At 60.1% G+C, this 24,252-nt stretch overlaps 5 protein-coding genes across 10 annotated transcripts; all 5 read right to left on the minus strand.

Annotated features, from left to right (window-relative positions):
- Nucleotides 1–53: 53 nt before the first annotated feature.
- Nucleotides 54–4,512, minus strand: ccdc171 (coiled-coil domain containing 171). 2 transcript variants are annotated; one of them, XM_077588811.1, is made up of 20 exons: nucleotides 4,448–4,512; nucleotides 3,959–4,361; nucleotides 3,753–3,894; nucleotides 3,500–3,648; nucleotides 3,373–3,438; nucleotides 3,233–3,301; nucleotides 3,045–3,163; nucleotides 2,852–2,990; nucleotides 2,717–2,792; nucleotides 2,566–2,657; nucleotides 2,401–2,490; nucleotides 2,227–2,331; nucleotides 2,026–2,169; nucleotides 1,868–1,966; nucleotides 1,385–1,766; nucleotides 1,091–1,320; nucleotides 891–1,019; nucleotides 634–813; nucleotides 423–556; nucleotides 54–364 (listed from the first exon to the last, which is right to left on the minus strand). In XM_077588811.1, exons 2-20 carry the CDS (start codon nucleotides 4,109–4,111, stop codon nucleotides 235–237), a joined length of 2,628 nt encoding a protein of 875 aa, XP_077444937.1. In that variant the 5' UTR covers nucleotides 4,112–4,361; nucleotides 4,448–4,512; the 3' UTR covers nucleotides 54–234. The 2 variants fall into 2 exon arrangements, with proteins under 2 accessions (XP_077444937.1, XP_077444938.1); XM_077588812.1 differs by lacking the exon at nucleotides 1,868–1,966 and having other exon boundaries at nucleotides 3,959–4,506.
- Nucleotides 4,513–4,646: 134 nt separating this feature from the next.
- pacs1b (phosphofurin acidic cluster sorting protein 1b) lies at nucleotides 4,647–11,036 on the minus strand. Of its 4 annotated transcripts, XM_077588804.1 has the most exons (25): nucleotides 10,857–11,036; nucleotides 10,434–10,750; nucleotides 9,677–9,764; nucleotides 9,526–9,615; nucleotides 9,324–9,449; nucleotides 9,106–9,250; nucleotides 8,949–9,040; nucleotides 8,769–8,846; nucleotides 8,644–8,703; nucleotides 8,423–8,583; nucleotides 8,267–8,360; nucleotides 8,111–8,194; nucleotides 7,915–8,036; nucleotides 7,530–7,656; nucleotides 7,352–7,456; nucleotides 7,169–7,275; nucleotides 6,937–7,091; nucleotides 6,744–6,863; nucleotides 6,565–6,667; nucleotides 6,457–6,499; nucleotides 6,345–6,387; nucleotides 6,120–6,270; nucleotides 5,801–6,051; nucleotides 5,604–5,723; nucleotides 4,647–5,548 (listed from the first exon to the last, which is right to left on the minus strand). In XM_077588804.1, exons 2-25 carry the CDS (start codon nucleotides 10,565–10,567, stop codon nucleotides 5,430–5,432), a joined length of 2,718 nt encoding a protein of 905 aa, XP_077444930.1. In that variant the 5' UTR covers nucleotides 10,568–10,750; nucleotides 10,857–11,036; the 3' UTR covers nucleotides 4,647–5,429. The 4 variants fall into 4 exon arrangements, 3 of the variants coding, with proteins under 3 accessions (XP_077444930.1, XP_077444931.1, XP_077444929.1); XM_077588805.1 differs by lacking the exon at nucleotides 10,857–11,036 and having other exon boundaries at nucleotides 8,644–8,700; nucleotides 10,434–10,841; XM_077588803.1 differs by lacking the exon at nucleotides 10,857–11,036 and having other exon boundaries at nucleotides 10,434–10,840.
- Nucleotides 11,037–11,175: 139 nt separating this feature from the next.
- sf3b2 (splicing factor 3b, subunit 2) lies at nucleotides 11,176–15,507 on the minus strand. The gene is made up of 21 exons (XM_077588813.1): nucleotides 15,284–15,507; nucleotides 15,018–15,064; nucleotides 14,873–14,923; nucleotides 14,634–14,798; nucleotides 14,475–14,568; nucleotides 14,304–14,404; nucleotides 14,133–14,241; nucleotides 13,976–14,064; nucleotides 13,682–13,906; nucleotides 13,505–13,627; nucleotides 13,350–13,430; nucleotides 13,051–13,278; nucleotides 12,808–12,957; nucleotides 12,653–12,742; nucleotides 12,463–12,570; nucleotides 12,285–12,392; nucleotides 12,062–12,207; nucleotides 11,877–11,978; nucleotides 11,692–11,791; nucleotides 11,430–11,618; nucleotides 11,176–11,333 (listed from the first exon to the last, which is right to left on the minus strand). Exons 1-21 carry the CDS (start codon nucleotides 15,411–15,413, stop codon nucleotides 11,262–11,264), a joined length of 2,508 nt encoding a protein of 835 aa, XP_077444939.1. The 5' UTR covers nucleotides 15,414–15,507; the 3' UTR covers nucleotides 11,176–11,261.
- Nucleotides 15,508–16,032: 525 nt separating this feature from the next.
- cth1 (cysteine three histidine 1) lies at nucleotides 16,033–17,325 on the minus strand. Its single transcript, XM_077588839.1, has 2 exons — nucleotides 17,156–17,325; nucleotides 16,033–16,935 (listed from the first exon to the last, which is right to left on the minus strand). The coding sequence occupies exons 1-2, from the start codon at nucleotides 17,162–17,164 to the stop codon at nucleotides 16,204–16,206; spliced, it is 741 nt and encodes a 246-aa protein (XP_077444965.1). The 5' UTR covers nucleotides 17,165–17,325; the 3' UTR covers nucleotides 16,033–16,203.
- A 192-nt stretch (nucleotides 17,326–17,517) lies between these two features.
- Nucleotides 17,518–23,738, minus strand: mta2 (metastasis associated 1 family, member 2). Of its 2 annotated transcripts, XM_077588817.1 has the most exons (18): nucleotides 23,340–23,737; nucleotides 22,468–22,535; nucleotides 22,050–22,143; nucleotides 21,279–21,396; nucleotides 21,149–21,212; nucleotides 20,967–21,084; nucleotides 20,797–20,899; nucleotides 20,629–20,728; nucleotides 20,344–20,532; nucleotides 20,182–20,256; nucleotides 20,046–20,104; nucleotides 19,851–19,951; nucleotides 19,598–19,737; nucleotides 19,280–19,508; nucleotides 19,120–19,209; nucleotides 18,940–19,058; nucleotides 18,725–18,876; nucleotides 17,518–18,589 (listed from the first exon to the last, which is right to left on the minus strand). In XM_077588817.1, exons 1-18 carry the CDS (start codon nucleotides 23,365–23,367, stop codon nucleotides 18,424–18,426), a joined length of 2,013 nt encoding a protein of 670 aa, XP_077444943.1. In that variant the 5' UTR covers nucleotides 23,368–23,737; the 3' UTR covers nucleotides 17,518–18,423. The 2 variants fall into 2 exon arrangements, with proteins under 2 accessions (XP_077444943.1, XP_077444942.1); XM_077588816.1 differs by having other exon boundaries at nucleotides 18,725–19,058; nucleotides 23,340–23,738.
- Between the last annotated feature and the right edge of the window lie 514 nt (nucleotides 23,739–24,252).

The raw sequence follows: 24,252 nt of genomic DNA on the forward strand, positions 1-24,252 counted from the left end.
ACATCATCTCTCAATCAGTCGGAAATCAAAAGAAATGGAAACTAGGAAAATCGTCAACACAATAGAAAATCCTGTTTTAATAAATACAAAACGTGTTGAAGGCTGTACAAACAACAGAAGCAGAAAGTGTCGACGTGAGGAGGCGCACCCAAGTGTAGTTTTAGGGACTTCATTTCCCACAATTCCGTGCGTCATCAGTACCAAATGTCACCACAATCAAACGTTTTGAGACCGTCAACCAGTGTTTGGGGGCCCCTGAGCCGGAAGATGCCCTTTGGCCCCCTGGCGTCCCTGGGTGGGCAACTTCTTTTTCCGCGCAGGGCAGACGGTTACGTCCTCGCCACGGCGCTCCGTCGCGTGACGCCTGCGAGGGAAGCGGGAGGTGAAAGACGCCGCAACGGGTCGCCTCGGGCGGCCGTTACCTGCCGGTGGCCTCGCGGCGTCGCAGTCGACCTTCCAGGCGGCGTTTCTCTTGGCAGGCGAGGGACAGGCGCTCGGTCAGGATCCTCAGCGAGCGATCCTTTCCTCTCAGGTGCTTCCGAGTCTCCGCCAGCGCCTGTTCGAGGAAGGCGAGATTTCGGAAAAGCGCGCGGGGGGGGGGGGGGGGGGGGGGGGTGCTCTCTCCCGACGTACCTCTGCCACGCGGCCGAGCGCACGGTGAGCTCGGAGGCGTTCGGCGGCGTGCGCGTCGAGGCGCCGCCGCAGGGCGTCGCGCTGCGCCGAGTGCTCCTCCAGTAGCCCGCGAGCTTCCTCTTGCCCCTCCAGCGCTCGCCGCAGGTCGGCGCATACCACGTGGAAGTGCTTGGCCGGGACCTGGGGAGGGAGTTGTCAGAGACCTCGACCGCCGCTGGGCCGCCGACCGGGGAACACGCAGAGCGCCGCTTTCTCACCGTCCCGTCGCCGTCCTCCGGTCTCCCCATCTGCGCCACCCGCAGCCTCAGGCTCCGCCTCTCCACCTCGGCCGAGTGAAGCCGTCGGCTCAGTAGCAGGAAGTGTCGTCGGAGTCGGGACGCGGCCACCTACAATTAAAGAGAGAGGAAGAGGTCGGACAGACGCTCGCTCGGAAACTCCATCCGAGCGCACGCACGACCTTCGTGTCGTCGGGGGGCGGAGTCCAAGGCCTGGCCTCGCGGGAGATGTCGGGAGGCGATTCCGACGGGCCGGCCGTCCCGTGCAGGAGGCGAGCCAGTGCCGCCCGCGCCTCCGACCTCACCCACGAAGGGGAGGCGTCGGGAGGAGGCGGGTCGCCGACGCGGGCCAAGATGGTGGAGGAGAGCCGCTCGGATCGGCGGCGGCGACTTTCCACGGCTTCTTCCGGTTCTGCGTGGCACCGGCACCGGGTCATCGCCGTCGATGCTTCGGCAAGACGAAAAGGCAAACCTACCGTCTCCGTCGGGCCTCGCCGCCTCCGCGCACGCCTCCGCGCTCTGGCTTCGGGCTCCGGGCCAAAGGAGGGCGGCGCTCCGCCTCCCGAGGGCGCGCCACCGACTCAGCGCCGCCACGGCACACGCGTACTTCTTCCAGCGTCCGCCGACCACGCCGGCGCTCCCCGCCGCCGGGGGGGCGTCGCGGTCTCCGGCCAGCGCGTCGGCCAGGCGCCGCAGCTCCTCGGCCGGCTCCTCCGCGGCGGCCAAGCGACGGGCCAAAAGTCGCTTTTGCTCGGCCAGGGCGCTCAGACGTCGGCGGTCGTGCGCCGTGGCGCCGAGGAGGAGCGAGCACGCCCACAGGAAGGCGGCGGACTTTCTTCGGCTCCGCGATAGGAGGCCCTGGGGGGGAAGGAGAGCCACGTTGGCATCCGTATAAATGGAGCGTGCAAAACGTGAGGCGTGCAAAACGTGAGGCGTGCAGAACGCAAGGCGTGCGATACCCGCAGGCGCACGACGGCTCGCGCGTATCGGCCATTCTTTTTGGCGTAGCCCCGGGCCCGCTCTTCCTTCTCCTCGCACTCGGCCCGCAAACCCGCGACCTGCGGAGGGCGGCCGGGTTCAGACGCGCGTCGGAGACGCGCCGCCGCCGCCGCCTCACCTTGTTCGGGGCGTCCAAGAGCTCCGAGCTCAGCCGCTCCGCCAACTCGTCCGTCAAGCGGGACAAGTCCGCGCTTTGCGGCTCGGCGGTCGCGCCGTCCGGCGCCAGGCGCCGAAGAATCCGGCGAAGGCGGGACACGTGGGCCTGATGGACGCAGACGTTACTCGCGCGCATGGAAACCTCCCAACACGCCAATCTTGCCTGGGATTCCTCTCCGAGCTCGCGGTTGCGCGCGGACAGGTCTTGGCTCTCCCGTTGCAGGCGGGACGCTCGCTCCTGGAGCTCCACAGACAGCCGGCGAGCCTCCTGCGACACGGAGACCTCCGTCGATGGAGGCGCCGGGACCGCGGGCGGCGCAAAAGAACCCGGCTTTACCTGGAGGTCTCGCTTCTGACGCCCGGTCAGCCGTCCCAGCGACAGCATCTGCCGTTCCAGTTTTTCGCACGCCGATAGCAGATCCCGGACCTGGCGCGACACACGGGCCTTCTGCGGTCAAGCCGGCCGGCGGATACCGGCTCTCGGGGGAGGAGGGATCGCCACCTGTCGTTCCGCCTCTCCCAGCCTGGCGAGCGTCAAATGCAGCAGGCGCATCACGTCGCCGGGACCGCTATCTGTGCCGTCGGCCTTTGCGTCTGCGAGGACAGTTTTGACAGGGAGGGCGTGGCTCGCCGTCACGTCGCGGCGGTCCTACCTCGGGGGACCTGCCGGCGGAGCGTTTCCCCGATCTCTTCCAGGAGCTTCTCGGAGAGCGCCTCCGTCTGCAGCGCCTGAAAAGTCAAAGTGGGTGAGTCTCGGCGACGGACGCGCCCCGAGGGGTCGGCGCCACCTGTTGCAGGCGCCGGCAGGTGTCGACGTGCCGCCGCTCCTCGTCCTCCAGCCGGCCGGCCAGGTCGGCGGCGTTCCCCTTCGCCGTCTCCAAGGCCACGCTCAGGTCGCCGCCGCGGCGCTCGCTCTCTGTTCGCAGGCTGCGCACGCCGAGGCGTCAGACGGTTGGCTCGGACGCGGGTGCGCGCACTCACCGCCGCAGAGCCCGTCGGGCGTGCCGGCCGCCGTCTCGCTCCTCGCCGTGAGCTCTCTGCGCCTCCAAAAGCTGGGCTCCGAGCGAGGCCAGCTTGCCGAGCGCCTCCCGCTCCGACGCCTGCGGGGACCGCGCACGAGTTTCATGCCGGACGGCGCGGCCCGTGAGCGCGTCTCGGGCGGGTCTCACCTGCGCGAGCTCCCGCCGGCGCTCCTCTTCCCGACGAGCCTCTCGCTCGGCTTCCAGTGACCGGCGGCCCTGGCGGCGGAAGCAGGGGTCGCTGAGGAAGGGGGCGCCCGCCGGCGCCGCTCGGCTCTCGGTCCGCTCACCTGCGCCTCCTGGTCCCGCAGCGCCGCCATGGTCCGGCGTGCCTCCTCCAGCGCCTCCTCCTGGCACTAGACAGCCAGAGATTCGGTCAAAACCCGGGCAGATTCCGGAGGGAGGCGCGAGACCCGCCTGCACGAGTCGGCGCAGTCGTTGGCCCTCCGACGTCAGGTCCTCCATCAGCGCGTGGCGCTCGTCCGCCTCCTGCCGCAAAGCCGCGCCTTCTTCGTGGCGGGCCCGCCGAGTCAGGTCCAGGATCTTCCGCAGCTCGGCAGCCTGCTCTGATGCCAAAACAGAGGAGGGCGAACGGTCAAATGTTTGGGGCCACCTGCCGGTTCCTTTATTAGAGCTCGTATGGTGGCCTCCTAACTTCAGCATCGCTCACCTGTCAGTTCTCGGTTGCTCTGGGACAGCCGCCGGGCGTCCCTGCGGCCGGCGGTCACCTGGAGCTGAAGCTCCGCCCCGCGAGCATCCCCGCGCTCCGCCGCCAACCTGAGACGGGCGAGCTCCGCCTCCAACGTGGACAGCTGGGGAACAGGCGCCAAGAGTTGAGCTCTGGAGCGACCTTTCTTTGCGGGGACGCGGACCGACCTGCCGGTTGTGCGCCGACGTCAGCTTGAGCTTTTCCTCCTCCAGCCGATGGATCATCTTCCTCCCCGTCAGCTCGCCGTCGTCAGAGGCTCCGGCGGTCTCGGTCGCGGTCCCCGGCGACTTCCCGGGAACTTTAGTTTGCTCGTTTTCCATTGACGGAGCTGACGGGAGCTTTCCGGAAAAGGGGGAGGGGCTACGGGCCCGAGAAAGAGACGCTGTTTGGTTGTCTTGACAACCGGCTGCCAAAAAGCTTAACGCTTTGTCGTTCTCAGCTTTGGGAATCGTTCTCTCGTCCTACACTACCGACACTATTGACGAGAAGAATGTTGAGGATAGTTTCTGAATAGAACCGAGTGTGGAGCGGTCTCGGCTGAAGCGACGCTCCTTTCTCAACGTGACGCGTCTACAGCAGGAAATTTAAGATGATAACATCTTTTTGCCGTATCATTGAAAGGTTTTACAGCGGGAAATCAGTAAAACGAGACTTACGTGGGATTAGCGCACTCACAGCTAAAAAGCGGTTTGAATCTTACGCCATGTTGAGTGTCGAAACGTCATTTCCGCATCGGTTAGATCACTTCCGCCAATTGTTCTTTAAAAAAAATTAAAAACCAAAGAGCAAATCATGTTAGTCTTTGAATGAGCACATACGTATCGATGCGTTGATGAATGTACTATACTTCATATCGAATAGGCCGAACCATTATTTTTAATTTTCCATGTTTCCATCCAAATGATGACGCACGTTTAAGTAAGTGTACAAGTGTACAAAGACACGCACAATATCTATGCGCCACCTTTTTGGATTGAACAAAAAGAAAAACAGCACATTTTATTCAACTTGACAAATAAATGCAACCATGAAAAAGCAGTTTTACAAAACATCAAACAATGTGACATACATCACGTTCAAGCGTTCTTATCCGTTCTACTAGGCAAAATGGAAGTGTACATTCCCCCCAACACACACACACACACACACATACACACACACTACACGCTCACCGTGGAAACGCTCACAAAAGACATCATCTACTACTTCCGCTTTTTCTCTGTTTTGCACGAATGGACCCCCCCGGGCCTCGCAGACATTCACAGAGCACGATTGTACATAAGTTGGCGTCCTCAATTAGAAAGACAGTTGCTATGCGTCTGGTTCAAACGACACATCCACGTAGATACATTCTTGCACACAGAAAGTCACTTTTAAAAGATAGTATTCCCCCGCCGCACCGCTTTGCTCGTCACCCGCCATCTTCCCAGGATTAAGGGCACTTTGACATCCCAACGAGAAGCCGCCGTCTCTCGAGCTTCCGGGGGGTCCACGGCTTCGCGGGGGAAGACTATTTCTTCGTGGACGCCGGGGGCTTCCAGTGTGAGGCGGAAAGCGTGAGGGGGGGGAGGAATGGGCGACGGGCGGCCCGGATGGCGTATCGGCGCCGCCCGGATGGCGTATGGCGCCGCCCGGCCCCTAGGCGGGGGGCTTGCTGTAGCCGAAAAGTCCCACCGGAAGGTATTTGACGTGAGTGGGCCACTGAGCGGCCAGCTGGAAGAACTTGACGTCGTTCCACTCCACGCCGTCCACGGACACTGAGGGGGGGGAGGAGCTTTGAGACACGGGCGAAGACGGCGTTTGGCCGCTCACCTTTCAAGATGGTCTGCTGCTGCTTGGCCGAGCAGATCAGGCGACTGATGCCTTCGATCACCTGACTCTTGGAGTCCAACTCCTTCTCCCTGGGCTTCTTTCCCAGGAAGATGGTGGCCACTGAGAAGGGGGAGACGGACGGCGTGAGGGAGTGGAGCCCACGCGTGGCCGACCGGGAGAGAGCGACGGCGCCGCACCTTTCTTGTTCTTCTCCTTGGTCACCACCGTCATGGCCATGGTGCTGACTTGGACGCCATGAGGTTCGCCGCCCGCGCCGGCGCCCCCGCTGGGCAGCCGGCTCACCTGCAGCGAGCGGAAGGCGCTCTTCAGCGTGTTCTTGCAGGCCGCGTCGCGCCGCTCGCCGTCCCGCCGCTTTTCGGCCAGCGACGCCAGCCAGTAGTCCACCTGCAGGCCGATGGCGTCCACCCCGTGTGGCGCGCCGGGGCTCCTGTCGCCCGGTGCCGGCCCGCCCCGTCAGAGAGCGCGCACTCACGCGGCCGGCCGGGTGTTCCTTACCCCTGGGCGGCCACGCTTCCCACGGAAGGGGAGGAGGGGGGAGTGGCCGCCTCCTTGATGGTCACGGCGGGGGAGCCGTGGGAGGGAGGCGACGAGGAAGGGACGGCCAGAGCGGCGGCGGCGGCGGCGCCCGCCGTCTCCTCCGCGTCTCCTTGAACGACAGCCCTGAGAAGCTAGAGCGACGGCAACCGGGCGGGCGGGCGGGGGGCCCACGCGTCGGCTCACCGCTCGGCGAGGGTCCCGACTCGATCACGCCCACCTTGACCACCTGTAAAACAGGGGAGCCGCGTCACAAGTAAGCGTGCGCGAGCGTCGGCCCCCTCGGTCGGGCGCTTACGCCGATGAAGGGGATAAACTTCTGGTAAGAGTCTTCCTCTCGCCTGCGGAGAGACGTGGAGCGTCAGCGCAAAGCGTGGCGGTCGCGGTCGACCGCCCGCTTGCTCACATTCTGTGTTTGCAGGTCAACATGGCCTCGGCGATGGGAAGCTGGTGCGCGAGCGTGGCGCCGTCGATGTACTGAGCGATCCTTCCGGCCACGTCCAGTTGCTCTGGAGGAGACCGAGTCTTAATGAGTCCTCATTAGTCTTAATCCGTCTGGCCAGTCCAAGGCAAAAGTGGATTTACCCAGGGAGCCCGCGGCGGGAGGTTCGGCGCGACTGAAAACTTCTCGCCAAGCGCCGTCCAGGAAGGAGGACCCGTAGCGATGGTCCAGGGCGCCCAGATGCTTGGCCACGGGATGGGAGCCTGGCGAGGGAAGGCAAAGAGGCGCTCGGTCGCGGCGTTCCACGGAGGCCGGGCGGGCGGGACCGTGGCATACCCAGAGGCACCACCAGGAAGCGCATGTGGTTGAGCCAGTCCCAGGTCTTGTTGGCCAGCTGCGCCACGAAAAACTGCAAGATGGCGGCCAAGTAACTCTGTCCGCCCACCGCCGCCACCTTCACCGCGCGCGGCGTGGACGCGTTGCAGTTGCAGCTGCCGACATCCCACGGGGTCGCTCAGCTCTTCCGTTTCGGAGGCTTTTGGCGGCGGGGAAGGGGGTGGGGACTCACAACTTCTGGATGCGGGTGAGGACGGCGGTCAGGACGGCCTGGATCTCCGCCGGAGAGCACGTGCACACCACCGGCTGCTTGTGCGACTGCAGCTGCTCCAGGACGTACTGAGGCGTACGACACACGCGGGGGTCACGCACGTTCGGCCGATGGGTGTCGCCGGGGGGGCCGGGGGGCGCCCACCTGCCCCTGCCAGTCGCCGCCGCCGACAAGGATGAGGCTTTCCGGGAGCGCCGAGTCGGACGACAGGATGCGGTTGAGCTGCTCGTGGACGGCCTTGCGCAGCACCTGCGAGGACGGTGGGGGCTCAGTTGGGACGGCGGCGGGCGGGCGGGGTTCACGGCCGGCGAGGTATACCGACCGGCGTGCCGTGCGACGGCTCGGGCGACCTCTCCGAGTCGGAGCCGTTGCCGCGCTCGCCGGGCGCCTTGGTCTTGACGGGCGCGCCGCCGCGCTTCTGCCTGGAGGGGGTGTGCACGCCGTCCAGCCTGCGCAGCGACACACCTTTTCCAAAACCTCGTCAGTGGGCGACGGCGGGGGGGTTACGCCCACTCTTTCAAGCACTTGCCAGCCCTTTTCGTGCCAATCCTATTCTTTTATTAGTGCTCTACTCATCTGTTACACTTTACTACAGGTCATTCCACGGAAAACACGTCCTCCGCGCCGCCATTAAACGGAAAATCCGCCGAGCCAGTCCGTCAAGGATCGCGCGTAGGTCTGTCGGCGGTCACGTTACGAGACATTACCGTGGCGACGGCGCCGCCTGGCCTTCGCTTTTGCCGCTCTTCACGGGCGTCCGGGGTTTCTCCGCCACCGACACGGTGATGCAGGGGGCGGGTGCCGCCGAGGGTTCCGGCTCCGCCCCTTCCTGTGCGTGCAAAAGGCCAAAGTGGGAGAGCGGCGCGAGCCGCTGGCATCGCGATGAGGCGGGATTTTGCGTACCGGCGCGTCGATCGGCGAGAGCGCGGCCTCGTCCGGGACGCGGCTCCAGGAGCTCTTCGCCTTGTCGGCGGGAGACGGCTCCACCTGTCGTCGGAACGGGGGATGACGCGCGCGCCGGAGAAGACGGCGGGCTGGCGGTCGGGGGATCTGCCGTACCGGGCTCGGAGCATCTCGACCCAGACTGCCCTTGCTGTTGAGACTTCCGATCTCCGTCTGAGAGCTGGACTGAGACATCCCCTCGAAATAGGGCCTGGACGCCGGGAAGCCTCAGCTGTGGTCCCTCGGGAAGGGACGCACGCGGTCCCCGCTTACCTGAGTTTGGGTTTAGGCGTGCTGACGATGCTGTCCGTCTCCTCCATGTCGGGCCCGCTGTCGCTGGGGTTGTACATCTCCAGGCTGTCGTAGAGCTCGTCCAGGTCCTCCTCCACCTCCTGGATCTCCTCCCTGGACACGTGCTCCAGACCGAAGCCCACCTGGGATGCGGGAGAAGCGGGTGAGACGGCGCCCGCCGGCCCGCCGCGGGGACGTCCTACCTCGTCTGTGACTTTGAACCTCTTCAGCAAGGCCACGAACTTCTGCTTGATGTTTGGCTGCTGCAAGCCGGCACGGGGCGATGAAGATGACGACGAGGATGGGGGCGACGCGGGGCCGAGCTCACCCTGGTGATGACGGCGTTGGACGGCAGCTTCCGCCTGGGCTTCTTCTTCCGCACCTCCTCCTCTTCGTCGTACAGGTACTTGAAGGGACGGAGAGGAGGCTCATAGACGCAAAACCGTGCTCAAGGGGCCCAAAACCGGACTCACGGGCCCAAAACCAAGTAGCGCCTGCGTCCGCCTACTTGTCCGTGGACGGGATCGTCGCTGCCCTCCTGCTCGGACGAGTAGCTCTCCTCTTCCTCCTCCGAGTAGTTGTCCACGTCCGGGGATCGGTCTGGACGGAAGAGGACGGCGAGCGTCTTTTTTCCGTGGGTGGCTCTCGGGAGCGGAGGGCCGTACCGGACATCTTGGCCTTGGGTCCCTCGTGGTCGATGGGCTGGCTGGACAGCGAGTAGACGCGCATCTCGGCCACGGGCAGCGAGGCGTCTTTCAGTTGGCTGTGCAGACCCAGGACCTGGGCGCCCTCGCTCGGGTGTTGCATCACCTGTGTTGAGGAGGTGGAGGAGGTGTTAGGGGAGAAAGGAAGAGCAGGAAGAGGAGGGGCCCGGTCACGCTACCTCAGCCATGTTGATAAGTCCCAGGGCCAGCGTCTTGTAGCCCAGGATGGTCCGGTTCTTGTAGCGCTTTCGGCGCTGCAGCATGATTTGCAGCTTGTTGGCGTCCCTCTTCAAAAAGTGGGGGTACTGCGGACATCGTAGAAGAGGCCGTGAGCGGGTCTGAACTCCCGGGCCTCCGTGGGGGTAAGCCACATTGTATTACCTGCAGAGAGAAGGTGAGCTGGAGGTCGGTCTCCGTCAGGCACGTGGACGACAGGACGATCTCGTTGGAGCGGAGGATCCGCTTGGAACCCTGAGCACAAGGCGGCGGGCTGGTGACGCGGGCGGCGTCGGGACGACCCGCGACTGCTCACCTGCAGCTTGACGGCCACCACCACCGAGGTGAGGTCTTTGTCCAGCTCCTTGAGAAGGACCAGCTTCTTCAGGGTCAAGCTGAAGAGCCTGACGACACGGTCACAAACGCGGCTCAAAGAAAAACAACCTCGGCCTTAAAATTGGCCAATTGTTTGACGACAGTCGTCCAATTGGAGGGCCATCGGGCCACCCGCTTAGTTGGAACATTACGGTAATTGCATTCATAACAGAAGATTGGCGAGGCACACGCAAACGCCCCAAAAATGTAAAGGGCTCATTTAAATCAAGTTTCAGCAATTTGATGTATTTTGTCTTATTTAAATGAGTCACCCTATGTCAATGCCATTTTGTACTATTAGGTCATAAGAGACATCGGGAGACTGCCGTCTGGCGGACACCATTGGTACTGCAAAAACGTACACGGAGGTGTACAGGATTGATCCACTATGCCTGGAAATTATGAAAAAAAAAATCTTGATTTACAGTATCAAATAAAAGGGGGGTGTTGCGACAAGAGCGAGGCCGTTTTGGACGCCTGGAGGACGGGAGTTGCGTTGCCACGGCAACGGGCTGCAGGCAGCCAGTCACCCAGCGGCTCACGCGACCGACACGTTCGATCGCAGCTCCAATGCGTGACAGCATGAGGATGAAAGATGCGCGGAGCTTGCGACGGAGTGCGACGACGCCGGGGGACGTCACAAAATGACACTTGACGAACAACCTCCCCACCCCCCAAACACATACACACACACCGACCTGGGCACGCAGCTGGGCGAGGAACGGTCCACTTCCCAAGTGGCGAACAAGTTCATGTGGACGGGTCGACTAGTCGAGATGCCGACCGGCTTGGAGGAGGGCTGGGGCTGCGCCCCCCCCGGGCCTCGCTCCATGTCGTCTCCGCCGCCAACAGCCAGGCAGACAGACAGACGGGGGGCCTGCTCGGGCTCGCCTCTGCCGTCCTTTTTCCGCTACCTCCGCCGCGTTGACGCGCGTTAATGGCCGCCGGGCAGGGAGCACGTCAGCCGGGAACGTCACGGCGCTCACAGGAAGCGGAAATGAGACGAAACCTCCGCCTTCGCAATGGCAAAAAAAAAGCAGAAGACGTACAAAAGAAAGAAAGCAAGAAAGAGGAGCGAGCCCCAGGCTGCGCTGCGCCAGAGAGAAAGCTAAATGACTTACCTAGTCCCGTCCGCCGAGGTGATTAAAAAGGAGATAATCCCGAATCGGCTCACCTTTCATACTGAGACGTGTCAGGTGACGCGGCGTCCATCAATGGGAGGGCTGGCAGCCAAAGCTTTGCACGCAACAACAAAAGTGCCCTTTGTCCGTCAAGCTCCACAACACGAGCGGCCAGGAAAAAAATGCTTTCCTTACATATGACCAATGTGTTTTTTTTCTTTTTCTATCAGTCTTTAACCTCTCACTCATATTTGCCCTGATACAACAATAAAGATAGGATCGGGATGGGTTTATTGTCATTTGACACACAAGACACACGGCATGTTTGAAAGGGATTTATTTACAAAACAAAACAAATCATGTTCCGCGTACGGTGTGCTAAAAGACGTTCCTCCCACTCCTGGTCTAGAACTTGAACTCTTTGTACTTCTTGGCGCCGCCTCGCGTGTCCTGCGGCTGAGCTTTCCTCTTCTTTTGCTGCGGATCACAAAGGCACGACATCGTGTCGGGTCACGTGACTCCAAAGCATTTTTTGGGGGGGGGGGGGACGGACGCCGTTTCGGCCGGCTCTACCTTCTGCTTGGCGGCGTGCTCTGCCACCATGTCGCTAAAGTCCTCCTTCTCCACCTGCGCCTGCTGCTCGCGCACGTGTTCCTCGTACTTCTGAGTCATGGCCATGGGGTCCAGCTCCAGCTCGTCGGGCGCCAGAGCCACCTCCACGCCCTGGGTGTCCCCGATGCCGGCCTTTCGACCCGCCATGGCCTAGACGCCGCGAGAGGGAGGTGCTTTAGCGGCGAGTGGGCGGGCAAACGAGGGGGCGGCGGTCGCGTCTCACCGCCGACATGTCGTAGATGTGCGTGGAGGCCATCATGGCGGCGCCCACCGGGCCCGTCCGTCTCTCGGGGAGGACGGTGAACAGCTGCGGCGTGTCGTTGCTGCGTTGGGGGGCGGGGGGAGGTCAAGCATGGGACATCCCCACCCTCAAGCGCCACAATCTGGAGGGAGGTCAAGCTATCTTACCCATCCATGGCCTCCTCGATTTTCTTCTTCCTCAGCTCAATGAGTTCCGGCGTCTCCATGCCGGCGGGGACGGACGAGAAGCCCCCGGGCGTGATCAGCCCGCTGGAAAATGTCAGACGTCAGACAAAAGAAAAGTGGGCCCGTCACGGACCCGGGCCCCTTGGCGCCTCCCCCCCGCTCTCCACCTGTCGGCCGGGGTGAAGAATCCGGTCTCGTCTGGCTTTTCCTCGTCGCTCTCCTCCTCCTCCTCCTCTTCCTCGGACGACTCCTCGTCGGACGGCTCCAGCTCGCCCCACGGCGTGTGGTCCACTTCCTCCTCCTCCGCTTTGGCCTGCTCGCATCGGGTAGCGCGTTGGAGCGAGCGTACGTCGGGCTGGCCGTCCGCCCACCCGGCGCCCGCCGCCTCACCTGGAAGTCGCCCGAATTGGTCCCGAACACGTCGCCGTACAGCGGTTTGCCCATCTCGTCCACGGGGGGCTTCCCCCAGCCGCCGGCATGGTATCCAAAGGTGCAGTTCTGCAGAGAAGCCAGGAAGTCAGAGCCGTGTCTGTCGCCGTCCCGCACAAACAAAAGAGGCGGTCCTCACATCCGGGATGGGCGAGTTGAGTCCGGGGATCTTCAGGTTGGGGTATGACGGGGGCGGCCCGTACCTCTGCATGGCAATCAGCCAGGGCGGGGGGACCTTGTGGGAGTTCTAGGGAAAACAGAGCGACGGCGACCGGTGATTGCTACGCGCGGGTGAGGTGGCGAGCCGTCGGGGGTGGCGTTTAACTCACGGGGCCGACCGGCATGCCCAGGGCGATGCGCAGCTCCTCGGAGAGGTCGCCCGGCTTCTTCTCCTTCAGACGGGTCTCAAACTCCTTGCCCTGCGTACGGGGGGGTTAGGGTTAGCGAGCGTCCGTCCGACCCGCTCGCTGCCGGATGTCCTCACCTCGTAGTAAAGGTCGCCGTGGATGGTCAGCTTGGGTTTGATCTGCCACTTGAAGAAGGCGTCGTGGAGTTTTTGGTAGTCGATGTCGATCTTGCCCATTTTGGGTCGGACCTTCTCCCGCATTTTGGTCTTCATGGTTTTGGCGTCCTCCTGAAAGGCCCAAAGCGGCTGAGGGGTGACGAACGAACGCACGCACGCACGGACGGAGCGAGCCAGCGGGCGGGCCGGACTCTGGCCACCCACCTTCTCCTGCAGGGCCTCCCTCATCTCCTGGATGCCGGTCCTCCGGATAAACTCGGGCAGCTGGAAGGGTGGCTTCTCGATACCCCTCTTGCCCTGGAGGTACTTGCGCTTGAAGCACCAGTGGCGAGGGACCGGCACCGTGTTGCGCGTGGCCTTCAGGTGCACCAGCAGTTTGGGTTCCTGCGCCGTCACGTCGTGCATCTCCACCACGTCGGGGCGCGCCACCAACTTTTGGCAACGAACAAAAAAGCCGCCATCAGACGGCAGGCCAGCCATCGAGGGAGCGGCTCACGTCTTACCTGCTTGAGCTCGGCCACGGTCAGACGATTCATTCGCCTCAGCTTCTTCTTGGACAACTTGGGACCATCCGGGCGCACTTCCTGTTGGGGGGGCAGAGGATCAACAAACCCACCCCGAATCGTCCATTTTCAGGTCAAGCGAGAGGTCCCCCTACATCGTCGCTGTCGTCACTGTCTTTCTTCTCCAGCTCGAAGCCTTTCTTCCTGAGGAAGCCAATTTCCTGCTTTTCCGCCTTTTCCGGCTCCTTTTCTTTCTCCTTCTTTAGGTCGTCCGTGAGCTGTCAATGGAAGGGTCAGTCGCTGGTCGCACGCGAGTCCGACGCCTCGCCCACCTTGAAGGCCTCGAAGATGCGTTTGAAGATGATGTAACCGGAGTCGTAGACGTCGGGCTCCTCGGCGACGTACTCGATCTCCACCTCGGGCTCCTTTTCTTTCTCCTTCTCCTTTTTCTCCTCCTCCTTGCCTCGCTTCTGCTCCTTGCTCTCCTCTATGCGCTTGCTCTCCTGGGTGCGCTTGCTCTTGCTCTTCTTCTTGCGGTTCCGGCGTCGGCGGTTCTTCTGAGGGGACCAGCCCGCGTCAAGGGCGGGATCTCCCCCGGGGCCCCTTCCCCAACGACGGCGACTCACATCCTTCTTGGATAGACGGCCGTCGTCGTCTCCCGCCTCGGGCGCCCCCGACGCCGAGTGGGCGGATCCCGCGTCGTCCTCCGCCGCATCTACGGACGCACGTTCCGCTCGTCAGTGCGGGCCCGGGAAGACGTCCGAGGGGCCGACGGATATCTACCCGCGGGGTCCACGTGATGCTCCTGCCGGATCTCCTTCAGCTGTAGGATCTTCTCCAGGGCCTGGGGGATTTTGGGCCCCCCGATGCCCATCTCGTCGCTCTGCCACATCTGGAACGGCGGGGCGAGAGGTGTGGGATTGCGGCGCGGTGGCGGCGGGTCCGAGGGCTCACCTCTCTGTTGTCCTCTCCCGGCGGCGGGGGCGGCAATCTGTGCCTCTGGGCAGCCAGCATGGCGATGCCGGGGGGCAGCTGGCCGTGAGGATCCAGGGCGACTGAGGGACGCGGCAGAGGCGGGTGAGAGAAGGAAGGGCGGCGTTGCCTAGAAGACGGCGGTCTGCGTACTTTGAACGGCGGTGACGGGGGCCATGGGCCTCCCCATTGGAATCTGCATGCTGACCATGTCCTGGTGGCGTTCTTGCTCCAACATCATGGCAGCCTGAGGGGGCGAGTTCCAGAAAGGTCACGCGCTGGCTCCTCCTGGCTGGCTGCCCCCCTACTTACCCTGTTTTGTTGCTCCAGGAGATCCCGGTCATCCCGCTCCTCCTGCTGCATGACCATGGCCGCCCTGTGCTGAGCCATGTGCAGCTGCTCGTCCTGCAACATGCCCCCGGGCGCCATCATGCCCATGGGCGCGTGCTGCAGCATCCCCCCCATCCCGGGAGGCATCTGTCGAGAAGGTCGGGTCGCCCTGAGGGATCTCGGCGTGTGACCGCGGTCAGGAGGCCAAACGATGTCCTTACCTGCGAGCCCACTCCGTTTTTATCGTGAGGTTTCCCCAACAGGATGCCCGTCTGCGGGGGAAAGGTGCACATTTGTCATCGGGTTCGTTTGTGACTTAATAATAATAATCGGACATAGGCCCCTTGTTGCTTTGCCTGAGCTCACCTGGATCATGTAATTCTTCAGCCGGTCAATCAGTTCTTCTCTTGGACCTGTGAAGCAAAAATGGGCATGAGGCGAACCATTTGATGGACCACCAGCGACCCATCCATAGTGGCCTGTCGCTAAATCGACCTTCTAAGTAGTCCAATAAGTGGACCTCCTGACCGAAAAGGAACATTCGGGTCGTGTCGAAACACAACAAACGTTCCATGTCGGACGGCAAAGTAAGCTAACGTTAGCATAGCAATGTTTCTGCTCTCTTCTCTTACCCATGACGGGCGCGCCCAATTCGGCCAGCTTGGTCTGGAGCTCCGGGTGGCTCCAAGAATTCAGAGCCGCGATAGCGACCCCCAAATCGGCCTGGTGGCCGTCGGCTCCCGGTGGTGCGTCGGAGGCCATATCGAACTTTCAAACGGATGCGACACAATGGACGTCGGACGAGACTTGAGCTAGCTAGCGCGTGAGCTCGGACGGAACCGACCTTCAGCGCATGCGCGGAGGTCGGACGAGACTTGAAGTCGCGCGTGAGCTCCAACGTCACCCATGCTCAACGCCTGCGCGGCGGTCGGCCATCTTTGCGAGCAAATTAGTACGTACAGCAAACGAGTGGGACGAAAGACACCGCATTGAATGGCGGCACAGTTCTCCGCTTGAACGCTAGATGGGGCTTGTCGTTTAAAAAAAGGCCTCTCTCTTAGCCCAGGATTCAAAACTACTCGCCGTTGATTATTTTCTTGACTATTTATTTGTAATTGGTGGGCATTTTCTGTTAGTTCTGCCAAATTTGCTCCAGTACAGTGAAAATATTCATATATATTTTGGAATATCCTTATAATACCTGATCTTAACTGATTGCAATCTCTTTAACTATCCAAAGTTGAGTTTTCTGAAAGAGAAAAGTTCAGACCCCACTCATTGCTTTATTCAAAGCATTTTTTACACATCTCTGCTGTCAACTCTTTAGAGCAGACATTACTTCAACTTAGATTGTGACAAAAAGAAGCAAAACTGGCCCAAGTACGTGGAGGTTTAAATTCATTTATTTCATTTGTTAAAATTCATGAGTTTGACTCTGAGATGGTTTAAAAATTAAAAATACAAAAAAAAAATCTGCAACCTTTGGAAAAGGGCTTGGAGAAACAGTGCTAAAAATAACGCAAGGCGCAAAGCACACGTTACAATTGTCCATTCAATGCTGTCGCAAGGTCACGGGTAGCAGCAGGCCTGAAAAGGCAGAGCCGTGGTCGGTTCGCGGCGAGGCCGAGGGTGAAGGTGATGCCGGGAGGGAATCCAAGGCGGGCGAGGGCGGGCCCGCGCTCCCCGAGCCGCTTTTCACCGTCACCGCATCGGGCAGGATGTGGCGGAAGCGGCACCACGTGCCGTACGGGCAGAATCCGAAGGAGCTGAAGGTGTAGCAGAGGGCGCCCCGGGCCTTCGGGACCCCCTCCACCCTGTGCAGGAAGCGGCAGTGCCTGCCGTAAGGGCACGCGCCGAATTGAGCGTAAGTGCGGCAGGGCACCTCGGCGCGGCGCCCGCCACTCGGCGGCGGCGCTCGCCGCTCGGCCGTGTCGTGGGCGAAAGCGCAGCGGCTGCCGTAGTGGCAGCGGCCCAGTCCGTGGTAACTGCGGCATAGCTCCGTCTTGTACTTGGGGTGTCGAAAGGGTATGTGGAGGTCGCGCAGGCCGTGGGCAAAACTGCAGCGCTCGGCGTAGCGACACCAGCCGGCGGAGGCGTAGCTCGCGCACAGCTCCGTCTTGTAGCGGGTGGAGCACACCCACGGAACGAGGGCCGAGGGGGGTGGCGACGCAGGAAGCAGGGATTTGACCAGGGAAACCCCGCCGCCGAGGCGTCCGTCGCCGGAGAGCAGCTCGTCTACCAGTTCCTCGTCGTGACAGGTTGGAAGGAGCGAGTCTCCGTTGGCCTGACAAAAACGGTTAAGGTTAAGTTTAGGCCCGAAAACGCAACTTGCCCGGCGAAATGTGCGACAGTTCAGCGGTCTTCCACCAGGCGGCGACAGAGAAGCGGCTAATAAAACGTAACCGGTCAAAACTGGGACTTTTCCTCAGTAAAAGACTCGGTTGAGAGTCAACTCATTTGGAAACGACTTCCTTAAAACAAATGGGAGTTTTGGAAGGACTTACTTTGATCATGGCTGCGGCCGGATTTGGTCGGATCGAATTTACAGGGGGTGGGCGTGGGGCTCCTACCTCACACCGAGAGAAAGTGCAAGTCTGCTCGTCTTTTCAAAACCTAACCGGGGCTGCAAATTAAGATCCGGTGTGCGCCTGGGTCACATGACGGAAATAGAGCAACCAGGTACGTCACGTGATACACCTGAGGACAATTTCCCCTACTAAATTGGCAAACCAGGGCACCTCTGCTGCCCCTGGTGGCGAAGTCGCGGCAATCGTCTCCATCACAAACCGTTGGAAGAACTTGAACAATGAAATGATGCCGGTGGGTTTTATTTGTCAATGGAAAAAAAGCGATAACTTCCCATTGCTTGACCACAAAGAAAAAACTTTATTCCTTTTCTTATCAAGAAACATTACAGGATACATAGGAGCTGTAGTAAAAAAAAAAAGGAAAAACACTTGGAGGAAAAAGTTTGAACATTTCTTTTGCTACCCATTTAAAAAAGTCAGTACCCACCCTTCGATTACATTTCAATGCCATCACTGAGCTCAGTGATGCACTTCACATTTGTGGAAAAAGATGCTTCCAATATCCCAGTTTGATTTGGATCAAATGGTTTGCTACAAACACATTTACCTTTTTGTTGGGCCAAAATAAGACGAGATTGGGTCCAAAAAAGCCTTGTGATCCTCAAGTGCTATGGAACTCTAAAAAAATGAGGATTATACAATTAAGCCTGATAAAAAAGGTGCGCGTGGGTGAATAGGGGAAGCTTTTAAAAAATAGCAAAGTCAAGGGTGCGGACCAATTTGGCGGCGCCACGACGAGTCAAGCGAGAACAAAACAAGCCTTTCTACCCATTCTCGTATCGGACAAATATTTGGCTTTTGGGGTTTCCCCGCAAGGACCGATTGATTTCATCATTTCAAACAGCACGCCAGTTGTTTTGCGCTCGCCAGTCTTCGTGAGATTCACCGGCGAGAAACCTTCCCGTTAAAGCTTCGCCCCTTCATTTTGGACACGTGCGGCCACGGCGACGGCGGCACGTTCGCACGCCGCGTGTCGCTTTGGGGGAGAGAAGCCAAAGTCTCAATGACTCCATTAAAAACTGTCAGCGTTTAAAAAAGGGGGACCGGGGACCTGGAACAAAACCCTACAAAGCCTGAGCGGAGAATCCCGCGGCCGGCGCGGCGCGCGCGGGAGACGAGAAAGGTCTAGAGATTAAAAACTAGAAGAGGAGAGATCCGGCCGCCGCAGACCCCGGCCCGCGCGTTCAGTCCTCCAGGATGATGGGCTCGCTGGTGCTGGAAGGGAGCAGGGGGACGGGCGGGGGGCGAGGGGGTGGCGGCGGAGGTGGCGGCAGCTTGATCCGGACGGGGAGGTGGGGCTTCCGAGCCGCCCGCCGCATCTCCGATTGGGTCAGGTGTTTCCTCAGGGCCCTGCGCGGAAGAGGCGAGCCCGGGTTGGCAAAGGGCTGCTGTAGGATTTACCCACCCACCACCATCACCACCACCACGGGCTACCGGATGCCAGAGGACCCGCCCACCGCGGCCGGTCGGCCGGCGCCACCGTACCTGGTGTCCTTGGTGGCCACGAAGACCACGGGGTTGGGCGCTTCTCCTTGGCTGACCTTCTGCCGCTTAATGACGGACTGGGAAGTGGTCCTCATGCCCGATGTGTACGACCTGCCGTTGGCCGAGTAGGGCGTGGCGGCGGCGGCGGCGCCCTGTCGGGCCACAGCGCCGTTGGGAGAAGAAGCGGGCGAGCGCCGATGCGTTGGGACACTCACGCTGTCGAAGGCCCTCTTCCCCAGGAGACCCGGGCCCAACCGAGGCTGGCTGGACTGGTTCCTGTTGATGGGCGTCGGGGGTCCCCTGGACGCCTTCAGTTTGAGGGGAGCCGAGATGGCTGCGCGAAAGCCGCCGGTCAAAACGAGGGAGGAGAAGAAGGGAAAAGGCCAACAACCTACCCAACTCCTTGACGATATTGGCCAGCGACGGTCGGGGAAGAAACTTGCTCTTGAGGGGAGCTTTTGTGGCCTTGGGCAACCGGATCATACCTGAAAAGAGCCCGGTGGGTCAGACGCTTTCCCGGGTCGAGGACGCAACGGCGTCGGGTCGCGTACGTACACTCGGCTTTGACGGCGTTGGCGTTGATGGAGGCGTAGGGCCGGCGCGCCGCCCGGCGAGGCTGCAGGATGTCCTGGCAGACCCGCCGGGCCACGCGGGTCAGCTTGGTGGTCTGCAGGATGAAGGTCTGCCGGTTCTTGGCCAGCAGCTTGGCGCGGCCCTCGTTGCGGGTGAACGGCGACAGGCCCTGGACCTCCTGGCGGGTCATGTGAGCCCGGGGACCCGGTTCCTGCCGGCGGGGGGAAGACGGAAGTCCAGACGCTCAGCCCGGGGGGTCGGCGGGGGGAGGGCGCTCGGCCCGGCGGCGGGGAGACGCACCGAGCCGCTTCTGGCGCCGCCCTCCAGCTGCGTGGGGGTCTTCAAGCCGCCGTACTTTTTCCAGTAGATCCAGCAGGAGGCGCACAGTCGGCACTGCATGTTGGGGGGGCCCCAGGCGTACCACTGAGGCGACTGGGCCGCTGGCAACAAAGACGTTTGTTAGGTCTCTCGCTTTCGGACAGCGCCGCGTTCGGGCGCTTTCAAGAAGCCAGGCCAGGCCAATCCAATCCCACGCGGCGGCGGCAACACCTACTGTGACAGCTCTCGCAGTTGAGTCCTTTCTGGAAGCCCGCCGCGCCGTTCGTGCCGGGCTTGCTTCCCGGCACCATGATCTGGTTGGGGTTGGGTTTGGTGCTGCTCGGAAAGAAGGAGCAGAAAAGTGACTTCGGGGAGTTCCACGGTGCGCTGGCGACCGTGCCGTGCCTCCCGCTCGATCGCTCGCACTCACTAGGTGGGGATGTAGACCTGCTTGAGCTTGCTGTCCGCCTCCGCCGCCTTCAGCCGTTTCTGCCACGGGAACAAAATTCAAGCCGACGCCGGAACGCGGCTCCATCGGGCTCGACCGGCCCAGAGAAACCAACTACCTGCTGAATGTAGCGGTCCGTCGTCTTCCACATGTAGTAGAACTGGACCACGCTGGCCAAAGACTTCCAAGGCAGCTGCGGGAGGGGAGGGGTTGCACACGGGCAAAAGTTGAAGCTAAAGCCAGCATTTGCTTCGGGCGCCACGCCACGCCGGCCGCTTACAAAGTCCTGACGGATGTCGTTGAAGTCTTTGCCGTATTTCTCTAGGGCTTCTTCGAACAACATGGCCTCGGACGCGCTCCACTCTTCCATCTCGTCGCGGCAGAGCACCGGGCCGCCCTGGGGCACCAGCGTTGACATGGCCTCGGCCAGGTCGTAGTTGTTCTTTTGCAGCGTGTCCATGGCGTGGAACTGCACGGCACAGGCAGGCGGCCGGCCGACGGGCCGGCCGGGTCAGTCGGCTAGCCGCTAGCCGGCGAGCTCGTCGTTCGGGAGCCGGCGTCTCACCAGCGTGATGTCCCGCGAGGCGGCCGCGGCGCTCATGTGCAGGCTGGGCTGGCGGATGGAGCTGCTGCAGTCCAGGGCTCGGGCGAACGTCCCCACGGCCCTGAGGAAAGCGGGGCGCCGCTTCAGCCGAGGCAGCGCACCGCCGACCCGTGCAGAGCGAGCGCTTACCTGGCCACCACCAGAAACTGATCGATCTGGGGATCTTTCAGTTGATTGTCGGGATCCCACACCTTGGTCTCCAGCTTCTCCTGCATCCGATGGTCCAATTCCCCTGCGGCAGAGAGGCGCCGGCATCAAGGGCGGCGGAGAACGGGAGACGGGCGCCTTTCCGCACTCACCCTCTGCCAGCTTCTCGGGAACATCCGCCTGGTACTTGGAGCCCACTCGGATCTCGCCCTGGTCGGCCAGCAGGGTCTTTTGGGCCGGGTCGAACACCAGCGAATAGAAGAAGCAGTCCTGGCCACAACAAAACATTTCCACTTTTGCAAGTTCTAAAGGCAAACGTGGCGGATTCCCTCACCTCTTTCTCCAAATATCCCGCCAGCACATCCGTTTCGTTGAGGAGGGTGACGTTACATTTCCCCCTGAGTAGGGTGAGGAGGAGAGGTCACAAAGGGCGCTTTAACCACGGGCCGCCGTCATGCACCCACCTGATGTGGGTGGCGGGCAGCGATTCAAACTGCCGTGACAGGAAGAGTTCTCTGTGTTTGAGTTGGTGCTTCTGCGGGTCAGCCAGCGCCGGCTGCTTGGACTCCTCCTCGAATTCCCCTGCCGACCAATTGAGAAATTCAGCCCACCGTCCAATTCATTTGGGCGGCCAGAGGGGGCGCCGCTACTATCGCTCCGTCTCGGAGGAGGACCGGGCCCCTGCGCTCCGCCGCGGGAAACCCCGTCGGCTGGCGGCGGGCCGCCTTCGCACAAAGGGGGAGTGCTTTAGCCTTTGGCCACGCCCCCATTCTCTTAACCTCTCAACTCTTTTCACCCCCCTCCCTCGTCCCCCACATCCTCTCCCTGTCCGGCGAGTCCCTGCCCGACGACTAAGGAAACCCCGTGTGGCAAACCTGAGGCGCCCACCCATCCCCCTCGACGCGTACCCCGTCTGGCGACACGTCGCATATCTTAGAAAAGAATGCCCGTGCGGGAGGAGCACACCCGCCAGGGCCGATATTTTTGGAAAAGCGAGGAGCCCGTCCTGACTTTAGAGCGCCACTTTGACGGCGTCCTCGCGCGACCGCCGTACGGCACGGGCATCTTTGTCTGAGGCGGCGACTGCGGGAGAGAGGGGGTGGGGGCTCATTTACCAGAGACAAGACTCCGCGGGGGCTGCGTGAGGTACGCGCCACCCGGCGCAATAACACCACACGGGGACGTCGGGGTTAAAACGCGGAGGCGGCCGGTCACGCGGCGACGACGGCACTTACTCGCGTTGCTGTCGGCGAGCGTGTTGAGGTTGCCCGAGATGTCCCGTCTCCTGAAGAGACACACCACCTTGGCCTCCACGTTGCCATTGGCTGTCTGCAAACAAACAAATAAATAAGACACACTAGAAAGGCAGCCATCGCGGAGGAAGAGGCACCAATGTTTTTTTTCTCAGTTTGGCTATTCAAAACGAGACCGCTCACATTAGCCCGCAACACATCTATTGGCCTATTAGCGTACGTGGAGTCGTTATCTATTTTGCACGGCGGTAAAGCATTAGTTAGCGCTCTCATCACGGTTACATAAAGGATGCTCTTTCATCCTTGACTGGGTACAAATCCGTCGTTGCCTCCGGGCCGTTACGTAAGGGCGGGGTCGCGCCGACCCGTCGGGTAGACCATCTTTGGGGGGATTCCGCACCTTGTTGAGCTCTTCTATCCTCCGGATCAGGTACGGGTTGCTGGAGGAATTCTCAAAGTACACGTAATCTAGAAAGACAAGAGTCAGAGGACAAGCATGACCACGGGGGAGCAGGTGCACGAGAAACGGGATGCTTTCAAAACGTCCCCATGGGGTCTTACGTAACTGCCAGAAGACTCGGACGGGGGCGGCAGTCCAAGTCCGAATCGACGCGATAAACGCGGCGAGAAGACATCACGCGCATCCGCCGATTTGTTACGTCCGCGAAGGGCGAAACGCAATGCAACGAGTCGGGACGACTCGGAAACGTTCTCCGTGTGATACCTTTTAATGGGTCAAAATGACCCGATTTGATGGCATGGAACTCTCATTTATGTGTGTTGAGGAGCTTCATTTGGGGAAAATGATGTAACAACAATATCAACTGCTGTGGGATTTTCATTTTCGAGCACCCCCAATTTGGACGAGATGTCACGGCCAACTCCACCACTAAGTGTTTTGGGGAAAGAAGCCCGCTCTCTGTTTTGTCTCCGTAGTAGCATTTCCTGGAACTTCTGGGCACACGACGCCACCGCTAAAGAAAAAAAGTTGTCCTTTTTAAAACACTTGAAGGATGTTCGATCTCACCTGCGTTCAGAGCACGCGCACAAAAGTCGCGATTGAACTTGTAGTTCGAGCTAACGCTGATTTAAATGAGTGGAAGTCGGCAAAAGGTAGCTTAGCCGCGGCTAGCAGGGATAAGCGGCTAGCTCGAAGACAGTTAGCGTGTGGCTAAGCTAACGCGAAGCCCGAAGGAACAGCCACGCTCGAGGGGGTAGGCGACGGGTGGGGGGCGGGGGGTCCATAATAATAGACAAACAAGTCAAGTTTACCTCCCACTCGATACATGTTGGCCGCCATTCTTTAGGAAAGAGCTCCAGGCTAACGAGAAGAGGACGGCGGTGGGCTCCGTTTTAGTCCATTTACAGACGCCCGCGTCGGAAGACAAAGCCGGCCGGCTCCGGGGCACAACAAGCCGAGCGAGTGGCGTGTAAAAAAAAAAAAGTTCAAAGTTTCCACCACGGGTCGCTCCTCCAAAACATCAGTGTTGAATTTGGCCCGTCGCAATAGCCTTGGCTTTCTTCTCCTCCTCCACCTCCACCTCCTCCTCTCTCAATCACACGTCTCTTCCTGCCATCCTTGCTTCAGTTTATCCCCCTCTTCTTTTTCGTCGTCGCCCGTCTCTTCTTCTTCTTCGTCGTCTTCTTCTTCTTCGTCTGCTGCTTCTTCTTCTACTTCTGTTGCTGCTTCTTCTTCTTTTTCTAATTCTACTAATTCTTCTCTTCGGATCCACACGAACGCCCCTCGTCATCTTCGGGCAAGTTCGGCAAACATCGGAAAGCTTACCCCGACCGGGCGCATTGATTTATTTTTTCTCATGAAATTATTAAATTCATTAAGAAATCAGGAAGCCTAGGTGCACAATGATTGGATATATGTATAAATATATATATATATAAATATATATATATATATATATATATATATATATATATATATATATATATATATATATATATATATATATATATATATATCTAATCTATATCTATATCTATATCTATATCTATATCTATATCTATATCTATATCTATATCTATATCTATATCTATATCTATATCTATATATATATATATATATATATATATATATATATATATATATATATATATATATATATATATATATACAACCTGTGCCCATTCTCTATGTACAGTTAGAGTTACATGAAGGAACTGCGCTAGG

This window comes from Stigmatopora argus, chromosome 20 (assembly GCF_051989625.1).
Source record: "Stigmatopora argus isolate UIUO_Sarg chromosome 20, RoL_Sarg_1.0, whole genome shotgun sequence".
Lineage (NCBI taxonomy): Eukaryota > Metazoa > Chordata > Actinopteri > Syngnathiformes > Syngnathidae > Stigmatopora > Stigmatopora argus.

What these genes read in the sequence shown, in the direction of transcription:
- ccdc171 (XM_077588811.1), bottom strand. Translation starts at nt 4,111, where the DNA reads ATGGAAAACGAGCAAACTAAAGTTCCCGGGAAGTCGCCGGGGACCGCG. An exon ending in GCCGGCGGGAGCTCGCGCAG is followed by an intron (nt 3,164 to 3,232) that starts GTGAGACCCGCC and finishes CGGTCCCCGCAG; the next exon opens with GCGTCGGAGCGGGAGGCGCT. An exon ending in TCTTGGACGCCCCGAACAAG is followed by an intron (nt 1,967 to 2,025) that starts GTGAGGCGGCGG and finishes CGCCCTCCGCAG; the next exon opens with GTCGCGGGTTTGCGGGCCGA.
- pacs1b (XM_077588804.1), bottom strand. Translation starts at nt 10,567, where the DNA reads ATGGAGCGAGGCCCGGGGGGGGCGCAGCCCCAGCCCTCCTCCAAGCCG. An exon ending in CCAACGCCGTCATCACCAGG is followed by an intron (nt 8,704 to 8,768) that starts GTGAGCTCGGCC and finishes GCCGGCTTGCAG; the next exon opens with CAGCCAAACATCAAGCAGAA. An exon ending in TCTCGCCGATCGACGCGCCG is followed by an intron (nt 8,037 to 8,110) that starts GTACGCAAAATC and finishes TTGCACGCACAG; the next exon opens with GAAGGGGCGGAGCCGGAACC.
- sf3b2 (XM_077588813.1), bottom strand. Translation starts at nt 15,413, where the DNA reads ATGGCCTCCGACGCACCACCGGGAGCCGACGGCCACCAGGCCGATTTG. An exon ending in ACAGTGACGACAGCGACGAT is followed by an intron (nt 13,431 to 13,504) that starts GTAGGGGGACCT and finishes CCCCCCCAACAG; the next exon opens with GAAGTGCGCCCGGATGGTCC. An exon ending in AGCACGCCGCCAAGCAGAAG is followed by an intron (nt 11,334 to 11,429) that starts GTAGAGCCGGCC and finishes TGTGATCCGCAG; the next exon opens with CAAAAGAAGAGGAAAGCTCA.
- mta2 (XM_077588816.1), bottom strand. Translation starts at nt 23,367, where the DNA reads ATGGCGGCCAACATGTATCGAGTGGGAG. An exon ending in CGGACCGCTACATTCAGCAG is followed by an intron (nt 20,105 to 20,181) that starts GTAGTTGGTTTC and finishes TTCCCGTGGCAG; the next exon opens with AAACGGCTGAAGGCGGCGGA. An exon ending in CAGGTCTACATCCCCACCTA is followed by an intron (nt 19,952 to 20,045) that starts GTGAGTGCGAGC and finishes CTTTCCGAGCAG; the next exon opens with CACCAAACCCAACCCCAACC.